This window comes from Myotis yumanensis, unplaced genomic scaffold, assembly GCF_028538775.1.
Source record: "Myotis yumanensis isolate MYYU_CA2020_CCGP unplaced genomic scaffold, mMyoYum1.0.hap1 SCAF_17, whole genome shotgun sequence".
NCBI lineage: Eukaryota > Metazoa > Chordata > Mammalia > Chiroptera > Vespertilionidae > Myotis > Myotis yumanensis.
Genome location: NW_027223768.1, coordinates 9,889,265 through 9,911,324, shown reverse-complemented (window position 1 = coordinate 9,911,324; position 22,060 = coordinate 9,889,265). Strand labels below are relative to the sequence as shown.

General features: G+C 46.6%; 1 protein-coding gene and 1 long non-coding RNA gene across 4 annotated transcripts in view; one reads left to right on the top strand and one right to left on the bottom strand.

Moving 5' to 3' along the window:
- The window catches only part of VTCN1 (V-set domain containing T cell activation inhibitor 1), a 33,725-nt gene extending 20,803 nt beyond the window's left edge, over window positions 1-12,922 (top strand). Inside the window, exons 2-6 of one of the 2 annotated variants that reach the window (XM_070396484.1) lie at window positions 601-665; window positions 6,709-7,056; window positions 7,934-8,212; window positions 10,936-11,105; window positions 11,407-12,922. In XM_070396484.1, the coding sequence (XP_070252585.1) occupies window positions 601-665; window positions 6,709-7,056; window positions 7,934-8,212; window positions 10,936-11,060 (817 nt within the window). In that variant the 3' untranslated portion in view covers window positions 11,061-11,105; window positions 11,407-12,922. The remainder of the gene's footprint in view (window positions 1-600; window positions 666-6,708; window positions 7,057-7,933; window positions 8,213-10,935; window positions 11,106-11,406) is intronic. The other variant, XM_070396485.1, reaches the window with a different exon arrangement.
- Window positions 1-22,060, bottom strand: part of LOC138995784 (uncharacterized) — an 80,551-nt gene that overhangs the window by 51,027 nt on the left and 7,464 nt on the right. For both annotated transcript variants that reach the window (XR_011468667.1, XR_011468668.1), the window contains exons 2-3: window positions 20,390-20,519; window positions 16,785-16,917 (exon numbers count right to left, since the gene is read on the bottom strand). This is a non-coding gene — a long non-coding RNA (uncharacterized lncRNA). The remainder of the gene's footprint in view (window positions 1-16,784; window positions 16,918-20,389; window positions 20,520-22,060) is intronic.

Sequence of the window (22,060 nt, the reverse complement as noted above, 5' to 3'; positions counted from 1 at the left end):
CATAATAAGAAGTTAACAGTGGTTATGTCTGGCTGATAGAATATTTGCTTATTTGTATTTTCTAACCTTTCGGTAATTAATATGTATTCATTGTTAATAAGAGAAAATAAGGTCCCGCTGAGGATCTGTGGGACGCAGTGGACTAGGGAATAGTGAGTACAGGGTGAACGTGACCACGGTCAAAGTCTGAAGCCTATGGGAGGAGACGAAACAGGTAGGTGAATGCTCCAGGGGGGTGGGCAGCAATGCTCAGGGTGGGCTGGGTGTGTGACCAGTGCTCCCCAAGTGGCATCTGCACTACAGAGATATCGTCAGTCTTGTCCCAACAGTCTTTGTGCACGGTCTTCCCTGGTCTGGACACAGGAAAGAAAGACGATACATCAGTCAAATAAAAGGACCACTCCTTTAACCTACCTCGTGCCCCAGGGGGACGGGGCAGAATTGCGGAGATTCCTTCCTAAGGTGCCCATTTCTAGGAATCTGTTGAAGAGAAAGTTGAGGGGCTTTCGGTAGCACCTCTTAGGACAGAGATGAGCCCAGGTTGCAAATCAGCATGTCGCACGGAATGAAGTAATTTCCTGTTTCTCTCTCTCTCCACAGCATTATTAGCATCATCATTGTGTTGGCTGGAGCCATTGCCCTTATCATCGGGTTTGGTATTTCAGGTATGTGACTTCCTGCGTCACCACAAGCCGTTCACCCCTCACCACTGAGCCCCCAACCACTCAGTGTGGCAGAAGGGAAAGAGCGCGGCTCGTGGACCCAGAAAGCCTCGGAGTGGAGCACTGGGCCTCCTCCTTACTGACTGCATTCTCCTCGCATTAGTCACTCATCTCTGTGGGCCTCAGTTTCCGCGTTTACGGAGTGGAGCAAGCAATGTCTGCATCACCAGGCGGTTGAGAGAACCAAATGGAACGCTTATCAGAGTGCTCTATCTACCAGACAGCGCTCAAGGTGTTCTGGGGTCAGAGGTGAAGTGCTGCAGGGCTGAGCCGTTCTAGCAATGGCTGGCCTGGGCGGAGGGTTCCTTTGCAATGAAGCCTCAGCTGACCTGTTAAAGAATAGCAAGTCTTTGCACACAGGGGGCTCCGGGAAAGAGAAGACAGGCTGTGGCTGTCGTCCCATGTGGTTCCATGTAGGAAACATGGATGGTGCGCTTCGGAAGGCAGCTATCTGATGGCAGCTGCGAGGAACGGTCTTTTTCCTCGTCTTCTGTGTCTCAAAAGCATCTATTATTTAACCCACATTAATTAAGACACTGGGTGAGCTGGTCGGCAGCTGTCTGCGCTGAGGCAAGCGCTTGGCTCCATTCCCCTTCCGCTGTCTGACTCAGGCCGACACGTGTATTTGAACTCAGTCTGAGGCCAGAGCTGTCACTTCAGGACTTTATAGTTTCGGCTGCCTTTTCTCTGTCACTCTGCTCCACTGAGGGCGTGCTGCCATCCCGGGTGACGTGTAAGGAGGGAGAGGCAGGGGAAAGGCCCCTGACCCTACTTGGTCCCCGTGCTGTCGCTCACTCACTCACTGGGTGACTGTGAGCAGCTCTGTGTGGTGGGAGAGCTTAGGAATCAGACAGACGCTCTAATCTCTGGCCTGACACCAATGGTCTAGGTCCATTTGGATATAACTTAACTTCCCAGACAGTTTCCTCGCTGGTAAGGCAGTCAGAGTAGTTATGGGGACTAGATGACAAAGATTTGTACAGTGCCTGATGCGTGTGTGTAATAGGTGGCTGCCATTATTATTTATGGTGACACCATCAGTGCTATTTAGAGTTTGCTGTTATTGATGCATTCGTATACCACCTCCTGACGCTTGCACAATTTCCCGGCCACATCAAGGCAGGCCCCCTCTGAAGTTAGGGAGGCCAGGGCAGGAAGCCACAGGACACAAATTCTCCATCTTTGGACACTGGGTAAAAGTTACAGGCTACTCAGTAAGCCAGTCAGGCATGTGCTTATGGCACCAAAACAGGAGCACTGAACAAATTGTTTGGAACAAAATTGATATTTTAAAAAATTGTACTCATCTGAGAAAATGAACAGCTATTGGCTTTTCTTACACTTGTTTCATAGTTTGTCATTTTTCTATGTTTATAAAGAGGTGAGTAGGCTCACTGTTTCAGTCTGGCCCTGGATAGCAGCAGAACCTGGGAGAAGGAGCACAGGCTTAGCACCAGGTAAGATGGAGCTTGACGCTAGCTCTACTACTCGCTACTTACAGGGCTTTAGGAAAGCCATTTAATCCCACAGAGCTCCTTATCCTCATTCATAAAATGATCGCTCTTATCTCCCACGGTTTTATCAGGCTTACAATGAGTGACTATAAGTAAAGTACTTAGTAAACTGTTTCTTTCCTCCTGGTACTCTAATCTGCAATCTTTCCAAATGATTCTAGCTAATAACAGTTATCAATACCACTGATGGAAGGTTTAACATGTGGCAAACTGGGTACTTGTACGAAGCTCTTTACCTGCGTGTTATCATTTAGACCATTGAGGGAACTACTGTTATTAAACATCCCATTTTATAGATGAAAAGCTATGGGATAAAGAAGTTAGAAAACTTGTGCAAGTAAGTGGCAGAGCTGGGATTTGAACCCAGACAGCCTGATATCTGCGCCTTGTTCTCAAACACTATGCTCTGCTGCCACTTCCCTACCGTGTACCTTTATCTAGTCCGGCCCAGCATCCTTTCTAGTTTTTTCTCACAGAAGCAATTGCTACCACCAACCCTGCTCTCTTCTCTGGCAAGAGTGGGACTCACAGGTTCCACCCCAGGCTCTTCTGGCACAGGCGTAAACCTATGTGTTTCCACCTTTAAGCCATGTGCTGCGGTGCCCATCTGGACAGCTGCGTTCCAGCAGATGCTGAGTGACCGTCTGCTGAAGGCTTCCAGTATGCTCTCTATGCTGCAGAACCTGTCTTACTGAATCCTTTCAAAGGGCAGTTCATTTTTCGGGGTTGAGGGCTCAATCCCCAGTAGGGGGCATACAGGAGGCAGCCAATCAATGGTTCTCTCATCATTGATGTTTCTATCTCTCTCTTCCTCTCTCTGAAAATCAATAAAAACATTTTTTAAAAATAGCTGCTTTAAACTCATCTCCTACAGCCCTGTGGCTCACCAAATCACACAAGAGCCGCTGGTGGCTATTAGGCCTGGAGAGTCATATCAGACCAGTCTGTGTTCCCTAGAACACAGCTCCTTGAGACAGTATTTGTTTGCAAGTTTGTATATAGATTTCTTTTTTGTGAGAAGCAATATTTATTTCCTGTTGCTTGCATATTAAATTTTATTTTATCCCTTTTTATCATCATTTATTCACCTAACAAGTAAGTATTTATTGACTGCTTTCTGGGTACAAAGCAATGGCTTGGTCCTCGTGGTTTTCCAAGATCTCACAGACCTTTATTCCTCCTCTTGATTTGCTATGGGGAGGGTGGGATTTAATCAACATTATACACATTCCATCTGCCACATCTGTAATGCTACCTTAAATGGTCTTGAGCCCACAGTGGTCCCTCAGGCTCCCATGGCTGCTACTTTTACTCATTAAGTTCTCTAAGAGAGCATCCAACAAATCCTCCACTTGTGGGCTCAAGGCCAATGCATTACAATTAATTCGGTAACACAATTACCGAACTAAGATATGTCATTGCCATTTCATTCTCTCCATAACTGTGCTAATTATGTATTTTTCCTGAAAAGTAATTTTTCAAATCAACTTTAATGGCACTTTATAAACTACAGTCAAATTTACCCTTGCTCTAATATAGTTACATTTGCCCCATGGTTTTTTATTGAGAATCTCTGTGTATTTTCATTGCTTTTTTAAAATATATATTTTTTATTGGTTTCAGAGAGGAAGGGAGAGGGAGAGAGAGATAGAAACATCAATGATGAGAGAGAACCATTGATTGGCTGCCTTCTGCACATCCCACATTGGGAATCAAGAACATAACCCAGGCATGTGCCCTGACCAGGAATCGAACCATGACCTCCTGGTTCATAGGTCAATGCTCAACCACAGAGTCACGCCGACCGGGCTCATTGCCTTCTTTTTCACTGGCTCACATCTCCCCCAAATTTAGATGTGGTAATCCTGCCAAATGTTCCTCACTCCCATAATCATTTTGGGTAGAACTATTAAACAGTCCCTTGATTTCTACTGACTTCCATTCATTTATTCATTCACTGAACAAGTATATATTTTTCGTTCAGGCTGCCGTCACAAAATACCAGAGACCTGGTGTTTAAATGGCAGACGTTTATTTTCTCACAGGTCTGGAGGCGGGGAAGTCCCCTCAGGCCCCAGGTGGCCCACCTCTCAGGCTTCCATCAGAGGAAGGGTGATCTGCTTTGCTCTGTTTACTCATTCAAGTCTTAACCTCACCCAGAAACATCCTCACAGACACACCCAGAGTATCTGACAAAGTGTCTGAGCGCTCTGTGGCCCAGTACAGGTGACACACAAAATTAATCATCACAGCAGTATAGGAACTACAGATATGATTCAAACAGTTTCTGCCCTTGAAAAGCCTACAGATTAGTGCCAGATAGAGACCGGAGACAAGGTAGAGGGGAGACAGCTGCTGTAACAAAGGCACAGGAAAGTGTTCAGGGACAGTAAAGAGAGAGTCTACTCATCTTGTCTTGGTAGATCAAAGGAGGGTTTCGTGAGAGGCTGCCATCTGAACAGCCTTGAATATAAGCAGAACTTGGATAGCTGGTGATAAGAGAGGAGCGAACTATAAATTGGAGGTGCAAGATGAACAGGGGTGTGAAAATAATAGTATAATTGGCATAAGCAGGATTAGCCAAGGCGGGGAAAGGGGTGTTTCGCATTTATATCACACAGTAAAACTTAGCACCATCGTCTCTCATGTCTTCTCTCCCAAACCTCCCACCTGCGTGGCCATGCATGGCAGCTGCTCCCGTCTCTATTCCCTGCACTCTAAGCCTCCAAACATCCCCCCAATCCAGCCTGTGCACCTGTGTTTCCTCTGCCTTTTTTACCTATAACTTTTCTTCCATCAGTAGCTCTCTTTCTAATATAAACCCATCTAGCTTAGCTTCTTCAGGTCTGTCCCTCATCCATTACCTTCGTCTACTTTATAAAGGCCGAGGGCCCAACTAGACAATTCTAACCCCTTGCAGGCAAGAGAGAATATCCTTATGTTCATAATGTTACCTCTGACATTTGAAAAATACCAAGTATGCTTGCGTATTTTTCCATTGAAAGCAGAAAATCAATAAATCACTTGATATGAACAGACAATATAGACTATGAAAGAAAGCAGTGGGAAATGAGGGTGGAAAGGTAACAATTAATGAGCATTTCCTATGTGCCATGCAGTATTTAGGTCTGAAGGCCACGCTGGGTGGTCTGAACTTGACTCCACAGTCCTTGGGAGTCATGGAAGACTAGTGATTAGAAAACTAACATGTTCATATTGTTCTTTATGCTCTACCTGTAAGACTAATGCATGTAAAATATACTGGATGGAGGCAAAGATAAGAGGAAGGAATAGCAATAAGGAAGCTGGGAAGCGCTCAGCACCCATTTTTCTGGCTTTAAAGAGGAGAGGTTAGTGAAGACCATTTTAATATAAGGTATTAAAGGACACTCAGAGATTGGGATGGAACTCGACCTGAAAATCCTCAGGATCTACGACAGCTCTGGGGATGGGGGTGCCTTTTTCATCTTTCTTTCATGGTCTTCCCATCCCCCTACTTTTTGTGTCTGGCCCACGGTCCTCTTGGGCTCGAAGACTCATCCTCATCTCGGCTTCACATCCATAGCCCAGAAGGAGCCTCTCAAGAAGATTCAGTTCATTGAATCAGTCCTACAGGCATCCCCATTAGCAGCCCCAGTGCAGAAAGAAGGGTTGGTCCATCCTCCATAGACTGAGTGGGCTATCGGCTGGGCAAGTGCGGAAAAGGCAGTGGACACAGCTGGCTGCATGATTCATATTCTGTTGGTGATGTGTTTGGAGAGGAGGGGATATCTTCTATCTTAGGCCAAAAAAATAATTTAATTAAGTATCATTCTTCATTATGCCATAGCTGGCACTATAACCTTGACCACGTCACTTATCTTCTCTCCGCTTAGCTTCTTCATCATTCAAATGGAGATAAAAGTAACAGCACTTGAGAATCTGACATTCTTCAGAACTCCTAGTCACATTTGGTTAACATGAGGTTTCACTTCTACACCATTTCTGGTTAACTATGAATAACAATACCTTATATGTGCAATTACAATTTTTAAGTCAAGTTCATAATCATTTGATTTGATCCTTACAGGAATCCTTTAAGATAGGCAAGATAGATAGCATTACCTCCATTTTTCTGAGATCCAGAGAGGTCACATGACTTATTCAAGCTCACACAGATACGAAATGACAATGCCAGGACTTGAGTTCTCATCTTTAAACCCCAAATCTAATATGGTCTCCTCTCATCGTCTCCCCAGGATTGGGTTACTTGGTCCCCAAAAGCTATTGTTTATTTTAGATCGCTGTAGCTATAAAAAACAGACTATTGTCTTCCTGATCTTTCTATCCTTCTTATGTCTTCTTTCCTATGCCTCTCCTGTCCTTCTGTCTTCCTAATTTGTTACAGAAGTCTCTGTTTGGCTTTTAGTAATGAAGGGTGACAGAAGTTCCAAAGTTTTCCTTGGCATTGACCCGTGCTTCCTAAATTGCAGGCACACACTCCATCTCAGTCACGACTCTCACCTCGGCTGGGAACATCGGGGAGGACGGAATCCTGAGCTGCACTTTTGAACCTGACATCAAACTTTCTGATATCGTGATACAGTGGCTAAAGGAAGGTGTTATGGGCTTCGTCCATGAGTTCAAAGAAGGCAAAGATGACTTGTCAGACCAGAATGAGATGTTCAGAGGCCGGACAGCCGTGTTTGCTGATCAAGTGAGAGTTGGCAATGCTTCTCTGAGGCTGAAAAATGTGCAACTCACAGATGCTGGCACCTATAAATGTTACATCATCACTTCCAAAGGCAAGGGGAATGCTAACCTGGAGTATAAAACTGGAGGTAAGTTATTTTTAGGCAGAGGGAAAGAAAGGGCCAAAAGCTATTTGAAGCTAAAGAGCCGTTAGCTGATGAAATATCATGCTTTTACGCTCATGAGTGATTAATATCAGACAAGACCCTCAAAGTCTGTTAGCAGCCATCCTTGCTGTCCAAGACCCACACCAACTCCAAAAGGAGCCCATTATACTAGGTCTTAAAATCTTTTGTTCTGAACTCTAGCTTCTTCTGAATTTTCACATATATTATTTAAATAATATATTGTAGTGACAGGTGAATACTGTTTCTTCCTTCTCTCTTTCCCTCCCCTATTTTCTCCAGGTAGCAAAAAGATATACACTGAGTGGCCAGATTATTGTGACCACCCCATCAGTACAATGAAGTGAATTAGTTATGCAAATAATAATAATAAAACCTTGAGAGTATTTGCTTAGGAAGTTTTCAATATTCAGTATTTTTGGAAGTGTCAATGAAGTACTGATGGGGTGGTCATAATAATCTGGCCACTCAGTGTAAAGTTCAGAAGACTTCACAGGTCCCTGGGGAAACACCCAATTTCCCTAATGGATAAACTTTATTTGTAATCACTGGAACTCCTCTTACTTGGAGAATTTACCTGTTGTAACAATTAAACCTAGAACTTATATCTGTGGAGTTTGTGATATTGGCCAGAATTGTAATGTACAACAATATCATGAGCAGATCATTATTTGCATCTACAGTACAATGGGCCATACACAGAGAGCCCACTGGGGAAGTGAAGTTCTGAGTCACCTCAATGATAGAAATCACGGTGTATTTAAGACCTAGTACTTCAAAGGCTATATTGTCTTCTCTTTCTGACCTTGACATCAGCCCTTTCTGACCTTCAACCCTGTAGCCTTCAGCATCCCAGAGATGGATGTGGACTATAATGCCAGCTCAGAGAGCTTTCGATGTGAGGCTCCCCGATGGTTCCCCCAGCCTACAGTGGTCTGGACATCCCAAGTTGACGGAAGAACCAACTTCTCAGAAGTCTCCAATACCAGCTTTGAGCTGAATTCTGAGAATGTGACCATGAAGGTTGTATCTGTACTCTACAATGTCACAATCAACAACACATACTCCTGTATGATTGAGAACAACATTGCCAAAGCCACAGGGGATATCAAAGTGACAGGTGGGTCCCTTCATGCTTTTTGTATGGGTGTATTGGGGTGAGAATTAAATCTAAATTAAAATATAATTTCTATAACTGATATATTATGTACGAGGGCACAGAAAGCTCTACAGTTCTCTTCACAGACACCTAGATCACAATTCCCGTTGGGATTACACTATATAAGAAGAAGACTAATACAAAACAATATTTATGGCCTAATAGGTCAAAGATGGCAACTAAGCTTCATCTCATACACCTTCTGACTGCTTGGAGAGCGGTGTGTAGGGTCCTGAGGCCCTAACTCAGCAGGACTGCTTTGGTGAAGCAGTGGGATATGATGATTACTTGATATCTCTGATATATTCAGCTAGTGATCTATATGCCAAGTCCCCCAACACTGGTTTGGTTCTAGTCTGCCTTTGAGAAGGCTTTCAATCTGAAGACGGAAGGTCTGAGAATCTGCCTTGGTCTTATTCAGCCCTTCTCTCCTTAGTCAGCTCATGCTCCCACTAACATGGCCCAGGATTACCCGACAGCTCTAGTTTGAACTGGCCTCCCAGGCTGCGAAGACCAGGATCCAGGGAGCCCAGCACTCGGGTCTCCCTGCAATGCTTTAGTGCATAAAAACCTAGGGTTGAGCTGGCATCAAAGAAATGCACAGACTGAATTATAACTTTTAAAACCATTCCTCTTAGGGCTAAAATGAATTCAATTTGAATGAGTTGTAGGAATTCTTTTGCATCCTGGATAGGAAACATGTATCAGACATACGATTTGCAAATATTTTATCTTATTCCATAGGTTTTCATATGTATACTTTATTTATTTACGTTACAATGTTTTTATTGATTTTTGAGAGAGAGAGAGAGAGAGAGAGAGAGAGAGAGAAACATCAATAGGAGGCCTCCTGTACGCACCTGATTGGGAATCGAACCTGCAACCTGGGTATGTGCCCTGACTGGGAATTGAACGGTCACCTTTCAGTCCACGGGACAATGCTCAACCAACTGAGCCACATCGGCCAGGACAGAAGAATGGTTTTGATAGAATAGGAAGCCATGAAGTCAGAAGCCTATGTCAATGTCCAAGGGAGATATTACGAGGGTCTTAATGGGGGCAGTGGCAACGGGAAAGAAAGGGGAAGAATCAAAAGTTAATGAAGAAAATAATCTACAGGCCTTAGGGACACAAATGTGAAGGAGAAGAGAAAGAGCAAGTCAAACGGGTGTGATGTTTCTACGCTGTTTGCTTAGGAGGTTAATAACACTGCCAACAAACAATTAAAATACAGAAGCAACCGTTTAGGGAAAAAGACGGGGATTTTAGAGATGCTGAGTTCAAAGTGCCCATTGTTCACTAGGCAGAAAGGTCCCGTGGTTAGCACATGACGCAGCATACGAGCGGTTTGGGGAGAACGCTCCATCCCTATTCCACATACTTCCTCCCATGAGAAGATACCCCACCAACCTAACCCTTCCAGCCTCTCTGTTCGCCCCTCTTTCATGCCTCATCAGAGAAGCAGGAGTCACTAATGTATCTGATGGGTGAGTCTATTAGAAGAAGCCGGACTTCAGAAGCTCAGCTCCTTCTTTTTTCTTGTCTCTCTAGCTACCCTCAGGAAGTATAATTTCTACCCTGCTCTTCCCAGCCATCAATGTTTCAGGGGCATAATCGGCTTGGCAGGGGGAAGCCTGCCCCAGGCTGGTGCTGCCTGTCCGGGGAGATGCCTGGGCGACAGCTCACTTCCGAGCAGACAAAGCTTCATCCTGTATCAGATTTATTAGTAATGCGAGTGATATTTTGGTCATCCAATTGCCTCACTCGCTTTGTCCTACTCTTTAACGGATTCAGAACTCAGCTGTAAAAAGGGGTGTTCTTTATTGGGCTCCTTTGAACCCCAACAGTAGGTGCTCAAACATTTACTCAATAATTATGTTTTTAACTGACCCAGTAGCAACTGTAAATCCAGATGTGAAACTCATGACAAAGTTCAGAATAAGGAGATGGATTTGGAAATGATCAACTTAATGGAAGTCATACTCATTAATTAGGCTTGAGCAGGGTTACTCTTGTTGTTTTCACAGCTAATACTTATTGAGTGCTTACTTATGTGCCAGGTCCGTTCCAAGCACTTTAATGTACTAACTCATTAATCCTCCTAAGAAGTAGATTATTATTATTTTAGTCCTATTTTATAGATGAAGAAATGGAAACACATATAGATGAACTAAAGTCACACAGCTAGTAAGTGTCAGAGCCAAAACGAACTAAATGAGATTGGACTGTCGCGGGAAAAAACAGAGCAGAGCAATTTAATTTCTTCACTTCTCTTCCCTACTTCAAAATGAGAACAATACTTTCTCATCACTTTGCAATGATGTCAAGAAAGCGAGTAACACAGAACCTGTAAAGGTCACGGCCAAGAGGGGGAAAAATGTGTCTGAAACCAAGGACTGGCCGCGGCCCTTGTTCAGCCCATTCTTTCCTTGGTAACCGATTATTATCTCTTTATTGGTATCATTTTTCATTTGGCTGCGTGCTTACTGGAGTGGACCATGGAATAGAGCTTCCTTTGAAGAAAGGGAAAGTAGATAATGGGGTACAAAGTTGCCCCCCAATTGGGTACAAGTTGTATTAGGAACAACTTGCTGTTTTCCAGGTACTTTTCCTTGCTAACCAGCCATGTGGATATGATATGCAGCTTCCCCTCTATGACCCTGAACTTGTCTCTCCCTTTACAGACTCTGAGATTAGAAGGCGGAGTCACCTAGAGCTGCTGGACTCAAAGGCCTCCCTGTGTGTCTCTTCTTTCTTTGCCATCGGCTGGGTACTCCTACCTCTCTCCTCTTACCTGGTCCTAAAATAACGTGCCTTGGCCACACAGAAACGTGCAAAGTCATTAGTACAGCAGGTGAGATGAACCCTGAATGGTGTGGGGGGGTCCACCGTGTGTGTGCTTGTGTTCCTAACAAGATCAAGCAGCTCCAGCATCAGCTCTGAGGATGATCCCCTCCTTGAAGGAGAGACTCAAGCCATCTCCTTTCCCTCAGCAACCTAGGGTGTCATGTGGCCTTGATAGAACATCATCAAAATACAGAAAACAAGGTCATTCCTGAATAAGAATACACTCATCCAGTGGCAGGGAGAGGTTCTGTTCTCAATAAATGTTTGCTGAATGGTTGTAATGGTTATCTTATTACTGTTATTTTCAGAATCCCAGGAATCTGCAGAACGATTTCACCACAAGATATGACCTAGTTTTCTATTTCTTGGGGGAAATGAATTCATGCCTAAAAGCCTGGAGTGAACATACAAGATCAAGAAGCAAAAAGAAGCCAAAAGCAACCCACTGAAGACTCCAATACGAACAAGATAAATCTATCTTCAAAGACATGTATTAAAAGTTGGGGAAATAATTCATCTGAACTAGAAAAGCGTGTTAAGACTTCGAAGTAAAATGCATGTGGGGACAAGTGTACCTCCCCCCCCATATCTCAGGGACCTCCCCTTACCCATCCCCAGTTGGGGAGTGAGAGGGTGGGCTATTGCAGCTCCCCGTCTCTGGATCTTGTTATCCTGCTGTAATGTCGCCCCCAGAAAGTTTCAATTGCAATATGTCCGCGCTTAAACTTCTGTGGAAACAGCTAGAAGCTGCTAGTCAGCTGCCACTTCACAACAGAGGTGGCTGCATCTTAGTGGTGGGTCCAATGATCCACTTGTCACCATGATGCTTCCAAACGTGCCTCGGCATCTCTTCCCACCTGACAAACGCTGAAGTGTGGGACGTGACTATAATTTTAACGTAAAAATCGTAGTTGGGGGACATTTCCTAAATGATCTGAGTACCTTCTTTTCAAAAACAAACAAATGCCATTTTATTTCTCAGGTGACGTTTAGCCTGGAGTGGGCTCGGAAAGGCCTCCCATCTTGGCCACACGGGCGTTAAGTCACCACAAGGTCGCAGGCTTGTGCTTTCCAGCCCGCGTGGCCTGAGAGGACCTCAGGTCTCAACAGCATCTAGAGCAGTGAGACTCACTCAACCGGGCTCATTCTGCAAACCTCCAGGGACATTTAGAAATGTTTGGAGACTTTAGCTGTCACGATTTTGGGGGAGGGGTGCTACTGGCACCTAGTGAATAGAACTCTGCGCCCTACAATGCACAGGACATCCGCCCACGACAAAGAATTATCCAGCCCAGTATGTCAATCATGCTGAGGTTAAGAAACCCTGATGCTGAATAGGAAAGGATCTTAAAAATGGACATTAGCCTCTGTTGCATAGGCTGCAGTCTCAGACCAGAGAGCCAGAAATCAGTTTGGGGCAACCAGGAATTTCTGACGGATTACCTGCAGCTGTTGAGCTTCTGAGTTCCTTTCTCTTAGTTTTTCTCTACAAATAAAGTTCTGTGAGGGACCTGCTTGAGTTCCATCTCAAGTTCTCCCACTCTGAATTTAGATCTCAGAACCCTACCTAGTCACATTCAAATTAAGACAATAAAAACATGTACCTTCCTTGAAGCCCACAGAGAAATCTGACAGCAGGGACAATGAACCTTTGAAAGGAGGCCCTGAGGGACGAGGCTTTGATAGGAAAGAATATTTTGTTTCCAGCCCCCTACCACACCTTTCACATGTTGACTACGGCCTCCCGGGCACTTTGGACCCACCACAATTGTATTGCATTTTGTTATAGAAAACTTGATTGTATAGTTCTGATCACTCATGAGACTGATTAAATATGCATTTCCTATACTGGTGTCTGCCTGGTTTGTCAAAGAAAGTGAGTGTAAGGGAAGATGAATAAAAAGTCATAGATCGGGTTCTAAAGCTCCGTGCCTCGCAAATGACCGGCGTTCAGTAAGTGTCTGTTGAGTGATGGATAAGTGAATGGGAGGACATGAGAGGAGCCTGTGAGCATGGGCCAGGTGGTCGGGTATAATTTCTTTTGTTTTTTAAATATATTCCACTGATTTTTTACAGAGAGTAAGGGAGAGGAATAGAGAGCCAGAAACACCGACGAGAGAAAAACATCGATCAGCTGCCTCCTGCACACTCCCCACCGGGGATGGGCCCGCAACCAAGGCACACGCCCTTGACCAGAATCGAACCCGGGACCCCTGAGTCCACAGGCCGATGCTCCATCCACTGAGCCAAACCGGTCAGGGCTCGGGTATAGTTTCTTAAAGAAGCTCCACGAGGCTCGCCAACCTGGCGTGTGTCCATCTAGGAAAAGAGATGACAGTGGGCTTGACGCACCTAAGTGTGGAAGAGTACATGTTGGTGGACAAACCCAATGCTCTGGTGTCAAAAAAAGAAATCTGACTGACTACTCAGGAATTTCAAATTCTCAATCTCAGAAGAAAAACCTAAAAATCATCATTCCTAGGCCTTTCGCTTTTCAGATGAAGACCCAGAGGTGAGGTGTGGGTAACTGGCTATCTTCAGGTTCTACAGCTCGCCCAAAATCACACTGGTAGTTGGTGGCGGAGTAAAATCTATAGAAAACCTCATTTTCAAATTCCCACAGGCCTTTTGCACAAAGAAAACATTATGAAACCAAATCAAGAAAGCAAACTGTGAAAGCATGACATGCTCAACCCAACCCAGGTTAATCCCTTGGCCTTGTCCATGAGCACACAGAGATGCATTAGGCAACAGATGCGTCAGATCAGCTGAAGTGCAAGGACCAGGATATCACTTACACCGCAAACATCTGGGGAAGCTCAAATCGAGATGCCGAAGGCTAAAACATTGCAGAAGTATTGACACACTTGAAGGAACAAACAATTCTAACTTCAAGGTGAAGTATCAGCTACCAGCTATACTTTTCCGGTTGTATGAGATTTGTTTCTCCAGCACAGTGACTTTACTGTGCGCACTGTTAACTGGGGAGGGGTAGGCAGGGGATATGATTGCATACTGAGGCGTCTGCCCGGTGGCACAGGGCTGTGCTTTCATTCCATTGATGAAACACAAAATTCCCAACCTCCCTCCAGCTGGTGAAGTCTCCACACATCCACTGGCAGCTCTAATTCAGACTGTCTTCCTATGTGCCTGCGTTCCTTGCTCCTTTTAACCTTGTCTTACGTCCTGTTTCACATCAATCATCTCCAGGAGTTTCAGCACGGCAGCCAGGAGAGAAAATGAACAGTCTCAAACACAGAACCTCAGCTGTGCTCTCTTTTCCATCTACCCTCAAGCAAAAATTCCTCTTCCCCCCATGAAGCTGTCTCTGAGCGGTCCTTCATCTGTACATGCAATTTAGCACAAAATCACACACTGTCTTGTTGACTGTTCCTCATTGCTGTATACTTGGACTCCTTTGAAGGTGATGACAAAATAGGTATGGGAGCTCAGGCAGTCCTTGGAACTTTGCTCTTAAAAGAGGGCCAGGCAGATATTCCCAGGAAGCCTTGTTTACTGATGGTGTCTGCGGGGCCAAAGCAGTTAAGGCACAGCCTAGAAGAGGGGTCTGTAGTGATCACTACAGGAGGCCCTGTGTCTACGGAAAAGCCTGGCTCCCCCAGATAATGATATACCTGTGTCTTCTCAAAGTCAAAACTTGACCTTCAGCATTATCTTATCTCTTCAGTTCAAATCGAATTGCCTGGCCTAAGAAGTATTTTTAGCATTTTCAATTATAAGGTCCCTAACCCAAAACTCTAAATAATACTTTAAATAAGAACTTTATGGGAACCTTGGTCCTATATCCCTTCTTTAGAACAAGACTAAAGTGGTGCTCGGTGAATCTAGCCTGTGAGCAATAGCAGACTGAGACTGCTTTCTTTCTCTTTGCCTAGCCATATTTGCAGTTTTCAAATTTTATTTGTAGCCATTCACGTGTTATTTTTAGGGAGAACTATTTAGGTTTTCACAGATAAAATTCCAGGACTGTATGTACTTAATATGACTTTGATGAGATGGTTCAAGTAGCCACACATGACTCAAGTGGCAGGTCCAGGTCCCATCATACCTCGGTAGGGGAGGATGGAAGTGTGACAGGGTGACAACACAAAGACAGCAGTTTCTATCGAGAGGCAGAAGCCAAGTCCCAGCCTGCTAAATGACTACTGTCATCAATTCCTCTCAATTTTCCTTTTACCCCTCTGCTCCTATGTGGCCCAATCCACCCTCCTCTAGGGTACTCTCAGTATTTCTAGCATTCTTTCCAACAAACTCTGCCCTCCTCCCAATAAGAACTGCCCCCTAGCATCTAGCTCAGCCGTGGGCAAACTACGGCCCGCGGGCCGGATCCGGCCTGTTTGAAATGAATAAAACTAAAAAAAAAAAAAAAAGACCGTACCCTTTTATGTAATGATGTTTACTTTGAATTTATATTAGTTCACACAAACACTCCATCCATGCTTTTGTTCCGGCCCTCCGGTCCAGTTTAAGAACCCATTGTGGCCCTCGAGTCAAAAAGTTTGCCCACCTCTGATCTAGCTACACATGAGAAGGTAATTCATTAACTACCTTTTTCAATAGCTTAATGTATGGCCCTCCCATGGAGGCAAACCTTTATTTCACTGAAATGAAGCTAAAGTGAAAATATCATATAAAAACATCCAACCAGTGAGAGATACTTGGGGTATCAGAATATAGACCATTGACTCTCGGCGAGGGAGACCAAAATAAAGGACAAAATTAGAAAAGAACAATAAATGATCAGAAGGGGCTTATCAGTTCAATCAAGAGAGCCTTGTAAGAACTGACACTGATGTAAATTCAGACATTACTATTCTCTCTTAACATAATGAACGGAGAGTAACACAAACACAACCAGGATAGAGATACGCGTGTCAAAAAATGCGTGGCTCCATTTCATTCTCTCCCCACCTCATCCACTTAGGAGCCAGAGTAGTATACTGACCTACGTTCAGGGTCAGGTCTGAGCATACTGAAGAGGGTTCCTGCTGTGGGTAAAAGTTTTACTGCAGGCCCTGTCACAACAGTACCTGCCTCAGGTTGGTAACGATGACTATTAAAGAGAGAGTTCATAAAAAGCAGTTATTACACTGCCTGGCTGTAACAGTCTGCTAGGACGGCCATAACGAAATACCATAGATTGGGTGGCTTAAACAACAGAAATTTCTTCCCCCATGTTCTGGGACTGGCAATCCAAGACCCAAGTGTCAGTAGGTTTGGTTTCTCCTGAGGCCTCTCTTCTTGGCTTGCAGATGGCCACCTGCTTGTTGTGTCCTCACGTGGCCTTTTCCTTGTGCACCTGCATCCCTGGCATCCCTCTCCTTATAAGGACACCAGTCATGTTAGATTAGGGTCCACCCATACTACTTCACTGAACCTTAATTACCTCTTTAAAAGCCCTAGCTCCAAATACAGTCACATTCTGAGGTATACTTTGGGGGTCGAACGACCCTTTCACAGGGGTCGCCTAAGACCATCGGAAAACACATATATAATTACATATTGTTTTTGTGATTAATCACTATGCTTTAATTATGTTCAATTTGTAACAATGAAATTGGGGGTCACTACAACATGAGGAACTATATTAAAGGGTCTCGGCATTAGGAAGGTTGAGAACCACTGATCTAGATACTATGATACACAGAGAATTCAATAGACTTACCATCCTGATTAGGAGCGAGCCATGAAGACAGCAGGGGCCAACGTAGTCCAGGCAAAGGGTCTTTTCTAAGTCAACATTTTCAGGATGAATCTTGCAAGATGACATGGTCATTAAGTATAAGAACGGGAGAATCCTAAAAGGAAAAAAGAGAAAGCGCGTAATGTTACATTAGAATGCAATATTGTAAAGAGTGCAAAGCATGCCTTTTATGATCCATTCTTTAATACAACAGTATGAGCACTCCACACTGCTGCTAATTTTAATCACGAGAATTATTGCCATCTGCACCACAAAATCCAGTCCATAAATGTGCCATTTTCTTTATATTATTACCCATTTAGCAGTGTATATTTTATATAGAAGATAAATTTATATAAAAGATCATGTAATCACAAAGCACTCATCCAAAATAATTTTTTAAACAAACACATTAATATAATGTATCAGTTGCTTCCTAAAATATTTGTTTCAAAAAGGTTAATAATGAACTTTATTACTTGACAAACATAGAAAAAAGAGGATTCACAGAAAGAGATGAATCGAGTGTACAATAAAGTGTAAATAGTCTAAGAATATCTTTATGCCAAACCAGTTAAGACTGGGGGCAGCTTCCTGACTACATCAACTGCAGAAAGTCTGGGGTCATGGCAGGGGTTTGGTCTGGCAACTAGGAGTCAAGTGAAGAGACAAAGCAGGTGTTAGATGACCTTGGTTACGACACTGAAGAATCACCGTAGCTGGCTTGGCTCAGTGGATAGAGCATCAGCCTGTGGACTAAAGGGTCCCAGGTTCAATTCTGGCCATGGGCACATATCTGGGTTGCAGGCTCCATCCCCAGTAGGGGGCGTGCAGGAGGCAGCAGATTGGTGATTCTCTCTCAATATTGATGTTTCTTTCTCTCCTTCCTCTCTGAAATCAATAAAGAAATATATTTTTTTTAAAAGTGAAGAATCTTTTCCAAAAGGGTAATAATAATGGAACTTATGTCTCACTTAGTCCCACTCTGACCCAGAAGAGCTACACAAGCAGAGCTCCAAAGTTCAGATCATTCTACCCATTTCATCCTGCACCTTCTCAAAACTGAAGAGTTGCCCGTTTTTCATAGAATATCCGATATAAGAGACAATTTACGCTTCTTAGATCTCACAATTAGAATTATCTCATGGTTCAGAGAATTCATAGATTAAAAATCAAAGTACCATAATGCAATGCAAGTTCTCCCTTCTCTGTCTCAGTTCAAAATAAACAAAACAGAAGTATGCAAGGTCCAAGCTTTTTAGTTACACAAGCCTTTTATTGCAGCTACTGCCACGAGGTGGCACTAAAGACTCAGTGTTTTAGGAATCAGACTCAAAATCAAAAGGCAAAAATTATCTTGAAATAAAGAATAAATTTCCCCTGCCATTATGACCAGTTTCTTAGAAATTAACATGAATCTCACTTTATTCACTTATTTATTAACCCTACTATGTTTCAGACACTGTGCCCAGTGTTAGGGATGCAGAAATAAAACACGGTTCCTTGTCCTTAAGAGTTCCCAGTGGGGAGGGGGTGGGGGTACTGTGAGGGCCAAGGGCAGAATCAAATAAGCAAGTATAAACTTGAAATATAGGGAGGAGGAGGAGATTTCTGAGAAGCAATCCAAAAATACACATCAGCAGGCCCCTCCTTGCTCACTCCCTCTCTCCGATGTCAAAGCCATTCATTTATGCAGCTGGGCCGGGGCCTCTTCCTAACCCGGAGCAAAGGAGGTTAAGGAGGCAGAAGGTCCAAGGAGTGGGTTCTGGGACCCCAACCTCACCCAGCAGATTTCCTGGACCCAGGTTCCATCGCCATCCCACAGTTCCCAGACCAGGCGGGCTCTTTCCTGCCTTCCTCAGCCTTCAGGTCCCAGCCGGCTGTAACTCCCCTGGAGAACCTTCCCTGAGTCCCTTGGGGCTCCCCTTGCATCCTGCACCCACCGTGGTCACAGCCGTTTTCTGGATGATGCTCTCCGGGCAATGAGGTCTTGGAGATGCTAGCTTTGCCTTTGTACCCCAGCCCCTGGCACAGACAGGTTTTCAGTAAAGCCAGGAGGAAGGGAAGGAGGGAGGGAGGGAGGGAGGGAGGGAGGGAGGGAGGGAGGGAGGGAGGGAGGGAGCAAAGAAACACCTCTCTTAGGATTGGAGAGGATCTGGACCGTGAGCACCTGGCACAGGCCTGGGCAAGGAGCAAAGCCCACTCCCTTCCTGCCGCCTCCACTTGAGCCTGGGCTGCAGCACCTGCTGCCTCCTCCCATTGGGAACCGGCTCAGGGGTCCTCTCTATACCCGCGGGCCTGAGTCGGTTGCCCATTTGGAAGCAAAGGACCCTCTTCTTTCTGAGTGGAGCGCCTGGCAGGATGTCCCCGCAGCAGGTGGAGGCAACAGCAGAGGGCTCCAATCCTAGACCTGGCCACCACATCCCAGCTTGTGCCCTGAAGGGATCTCTGGTAATACAGCGACAGTTACAAATGCACAGAGGGCCTGGAGCCTCCTGGGCTCGTGAAAATGGGGACCACACATCAGCTGCAGAGACCGTCCTGATTCCCAATCCAGCTCTGCTCCACCCCAGCCGAGGGAAGCGCCGAGGCCTGGTTCTGACCTGCGGATGGGAATGATGTGCTGGGCTGGCTCCCAGTGGGCACGGGCTGGGTAGCAGGGTGACTCTTCCTGCAGTAACAGGAACTGGCCAGCAGAGGGCGACCGCCTCTGCCGCCTCCCAAGGCAGGCAGCTGGGCTGGGCGGAAACCACACCTGGTTCCCCTTCGGAAGGGCCAAGGGGGAGGCTGAAGGATGGCTTTGGGGCCAGGTGGGCACCCAGCTCCCCTGGGAGGCCTGTTCTGCCCACCACCGTGCAGACGGGTCCCCTCTGGTGGCCGCACTGCGCAGGCTGAGCCCTCCAGGAGCTGGACGTCAGCACAGACTGGGTGCTCTCGGCATTTCCTCCTGGGAGAGGGGAGGCCGGGTGTGGGGGTGCAGTGCCCACCTCGTGTCTGCATCCCTCTGCCTAAGGGGGTCCACCACCCGGCCCCTCTCAGACTGGTTTGAGGACCTTGGCCTGCAGGCAGGACCTGGGGAACTGGTGACCGGCTGGGGCCCGGGCTCAGCGGGTCCCTGGGGCTGAGGGTGCCATGTGCTAATTGGGGGCCCAGGGGATGAGCGATGCTGCCACGGAGCTGGGGGGGCATCCGGGACTTGAACCAGGAGGCGCCGGGGCAGAGCCACATCTCAGAGCGAATGCAGGCAGTCTGCTGGTTTGCAGACCCCGAATCAATTCAATTTCGAGGTAAAACAAAATTGGCCAGGAGAGGCAGGCGGCGAAAGGCAGGCGGGAAAATCATGGTACTTCGTAGTCTAAGCCACAGACGGCGAGGCGAGGCGGGATGTTCCCCATGCAGGGCCCTCGCCCCAATGCAGCGGGACTCCGCCAAGGTTACCAGCTGGGAGGGACCTTGGGACAAAGGGAACAGCCGCCCGGAGGCTCTGGGGCCGTGACCGGACCCCTGTCTGCTGGGGGTGGATTGGGGGTGGGGGGGAAGGGTGAAGCCCATCAGAGCAAATGGCCTCAGGCTGAAGGGCCGCTTACCCAGAGGTCACACGTCAAGGAGACAGAGGGTCTGGGCGGCCGAGGGTTCCATTTCCAGCTCCGTCCTTTTACTGCTGTGCACCCTCCAAGGAAGAAGTCACTCGCCGTCTCTGTGCCTCAGTAGCTTCACCTGTACGATGGGCACGTGAACAGTGGGGTGTGGCCACGTGATTGGCCAGAAGTGGGCACGTGAACAGGGGGCGTGGCCACGTGGACAGCCTGAAGTGCGCTTGTGAAGGGGGGGGGCTGGCCACGTGATCGGCCTGGAGTGCGCACGTGAACACAGTGTGGCCTTACGTTAGGAAGGAGGAGGGGGCACGTGAAGACAAGGGAGATTGAAGGGATGGAGCCAGGAGCAAAGGAGCCCCAGGAGCCCCCAGAAGCTGACCAGGCAGGAAGGGCCCTGCCCTGGAGCCCTCTGCGGGGAGCACAGCCCTGGACGCCCAGATGGGGAGAGCACTTGTTCCTGTTGGTTTAGGCCAGTCTGTAGTCATCGGAGCAGCAGCCTCCGGAAATAGACCCCTCCTTTTGGGGCTTTATTTAATTAATTTATTTTTAAAATATATTTTATTGATTTTTTACGGAGAGGAAGGGAGAGGGATAGAGAGTTAGAAGCATCGATGAGAGAGAAACATCGATCAGCTGCCTCCTGCACAATCCTACTGGGGATGTGCCCGCAACCAAGTTACATGCCCTTGCCCAGAATTGAGCCTGGGACCCTTTAGTCTGCAGGCCGACGCTGTATCCACCGAGCCAAACCGGCTAGGGCTCCTTTTGGGGCTTTGACCGGGTTCTGGGAACAGCTGAGCCCTGTGCTCCGTGTCAGGGGAGACCCCCCTACCACAGGCTTCTCACTGCAGGGCTCACAGGGAGATCATCCCTGTGTCTGTGCCTCAGCCCTGTCCCCTGCTCCCTGGGGCTCCTCCGCAGTGACAGTGCAGTGGGCACACCAGGCAGGCTGCTTGGTGGAAAGGGCAGGCCACGTGGCTCAGGGACTCCCCACCGCCTTGCCCAGCCCCCGCTGCAGGATGATGTAGGGCTGGGCAAGGAGCAAAGCCCACTCCCTTCCTGCCACCTCCACTTGAGCTGGGCTCCAGCACCTTCTGCCTCATCTGATTTGGGGCCGGCTCAGGGGTCGTCTCCATACCGGCAGGTGTGTGTCTGTTGCCCATTTGGAATCACACCAGGATGCAGACGTGCACTTGACTTCATAAGGAGCTAGTGTGTTTGGGAGAAAGGCCTCCATTCTCGAAATTCCCAGACTGGGCAAACTTGCAAGGGCTTGAGGGCTGACCTTGAGCAGGGTTTTCAGTTTTCACACTGAATACTTTCTGCACACAAAGCCTTACCTGAGGGCCATTATATAAAACAGATGGAACTATGCTGCTTGGGGCAAAGTGGTGCCTGTTGAAGGGCCTGGGAGATGGGACCAGAGTCCCCTTTCCCCTGTAGCTCTGGGTTCTGGGGAGATGGGGGTTGGGGTTGGTCCTGGTGGTGGGATGGGGCAGCCAGGGGAGTGGGAGAGCCCTGGGGACAGTCCAGTGACTGACAATTACTAACTGGTACAGAAGGGCTTCCGTATTTTCAGAACTGCGTGTTCATGCCCGTGTGGCTGGGCCAACAAACTCATCTTTCACAGCAAGAAGTCAGTCTGTACACACAAAAAAGAAA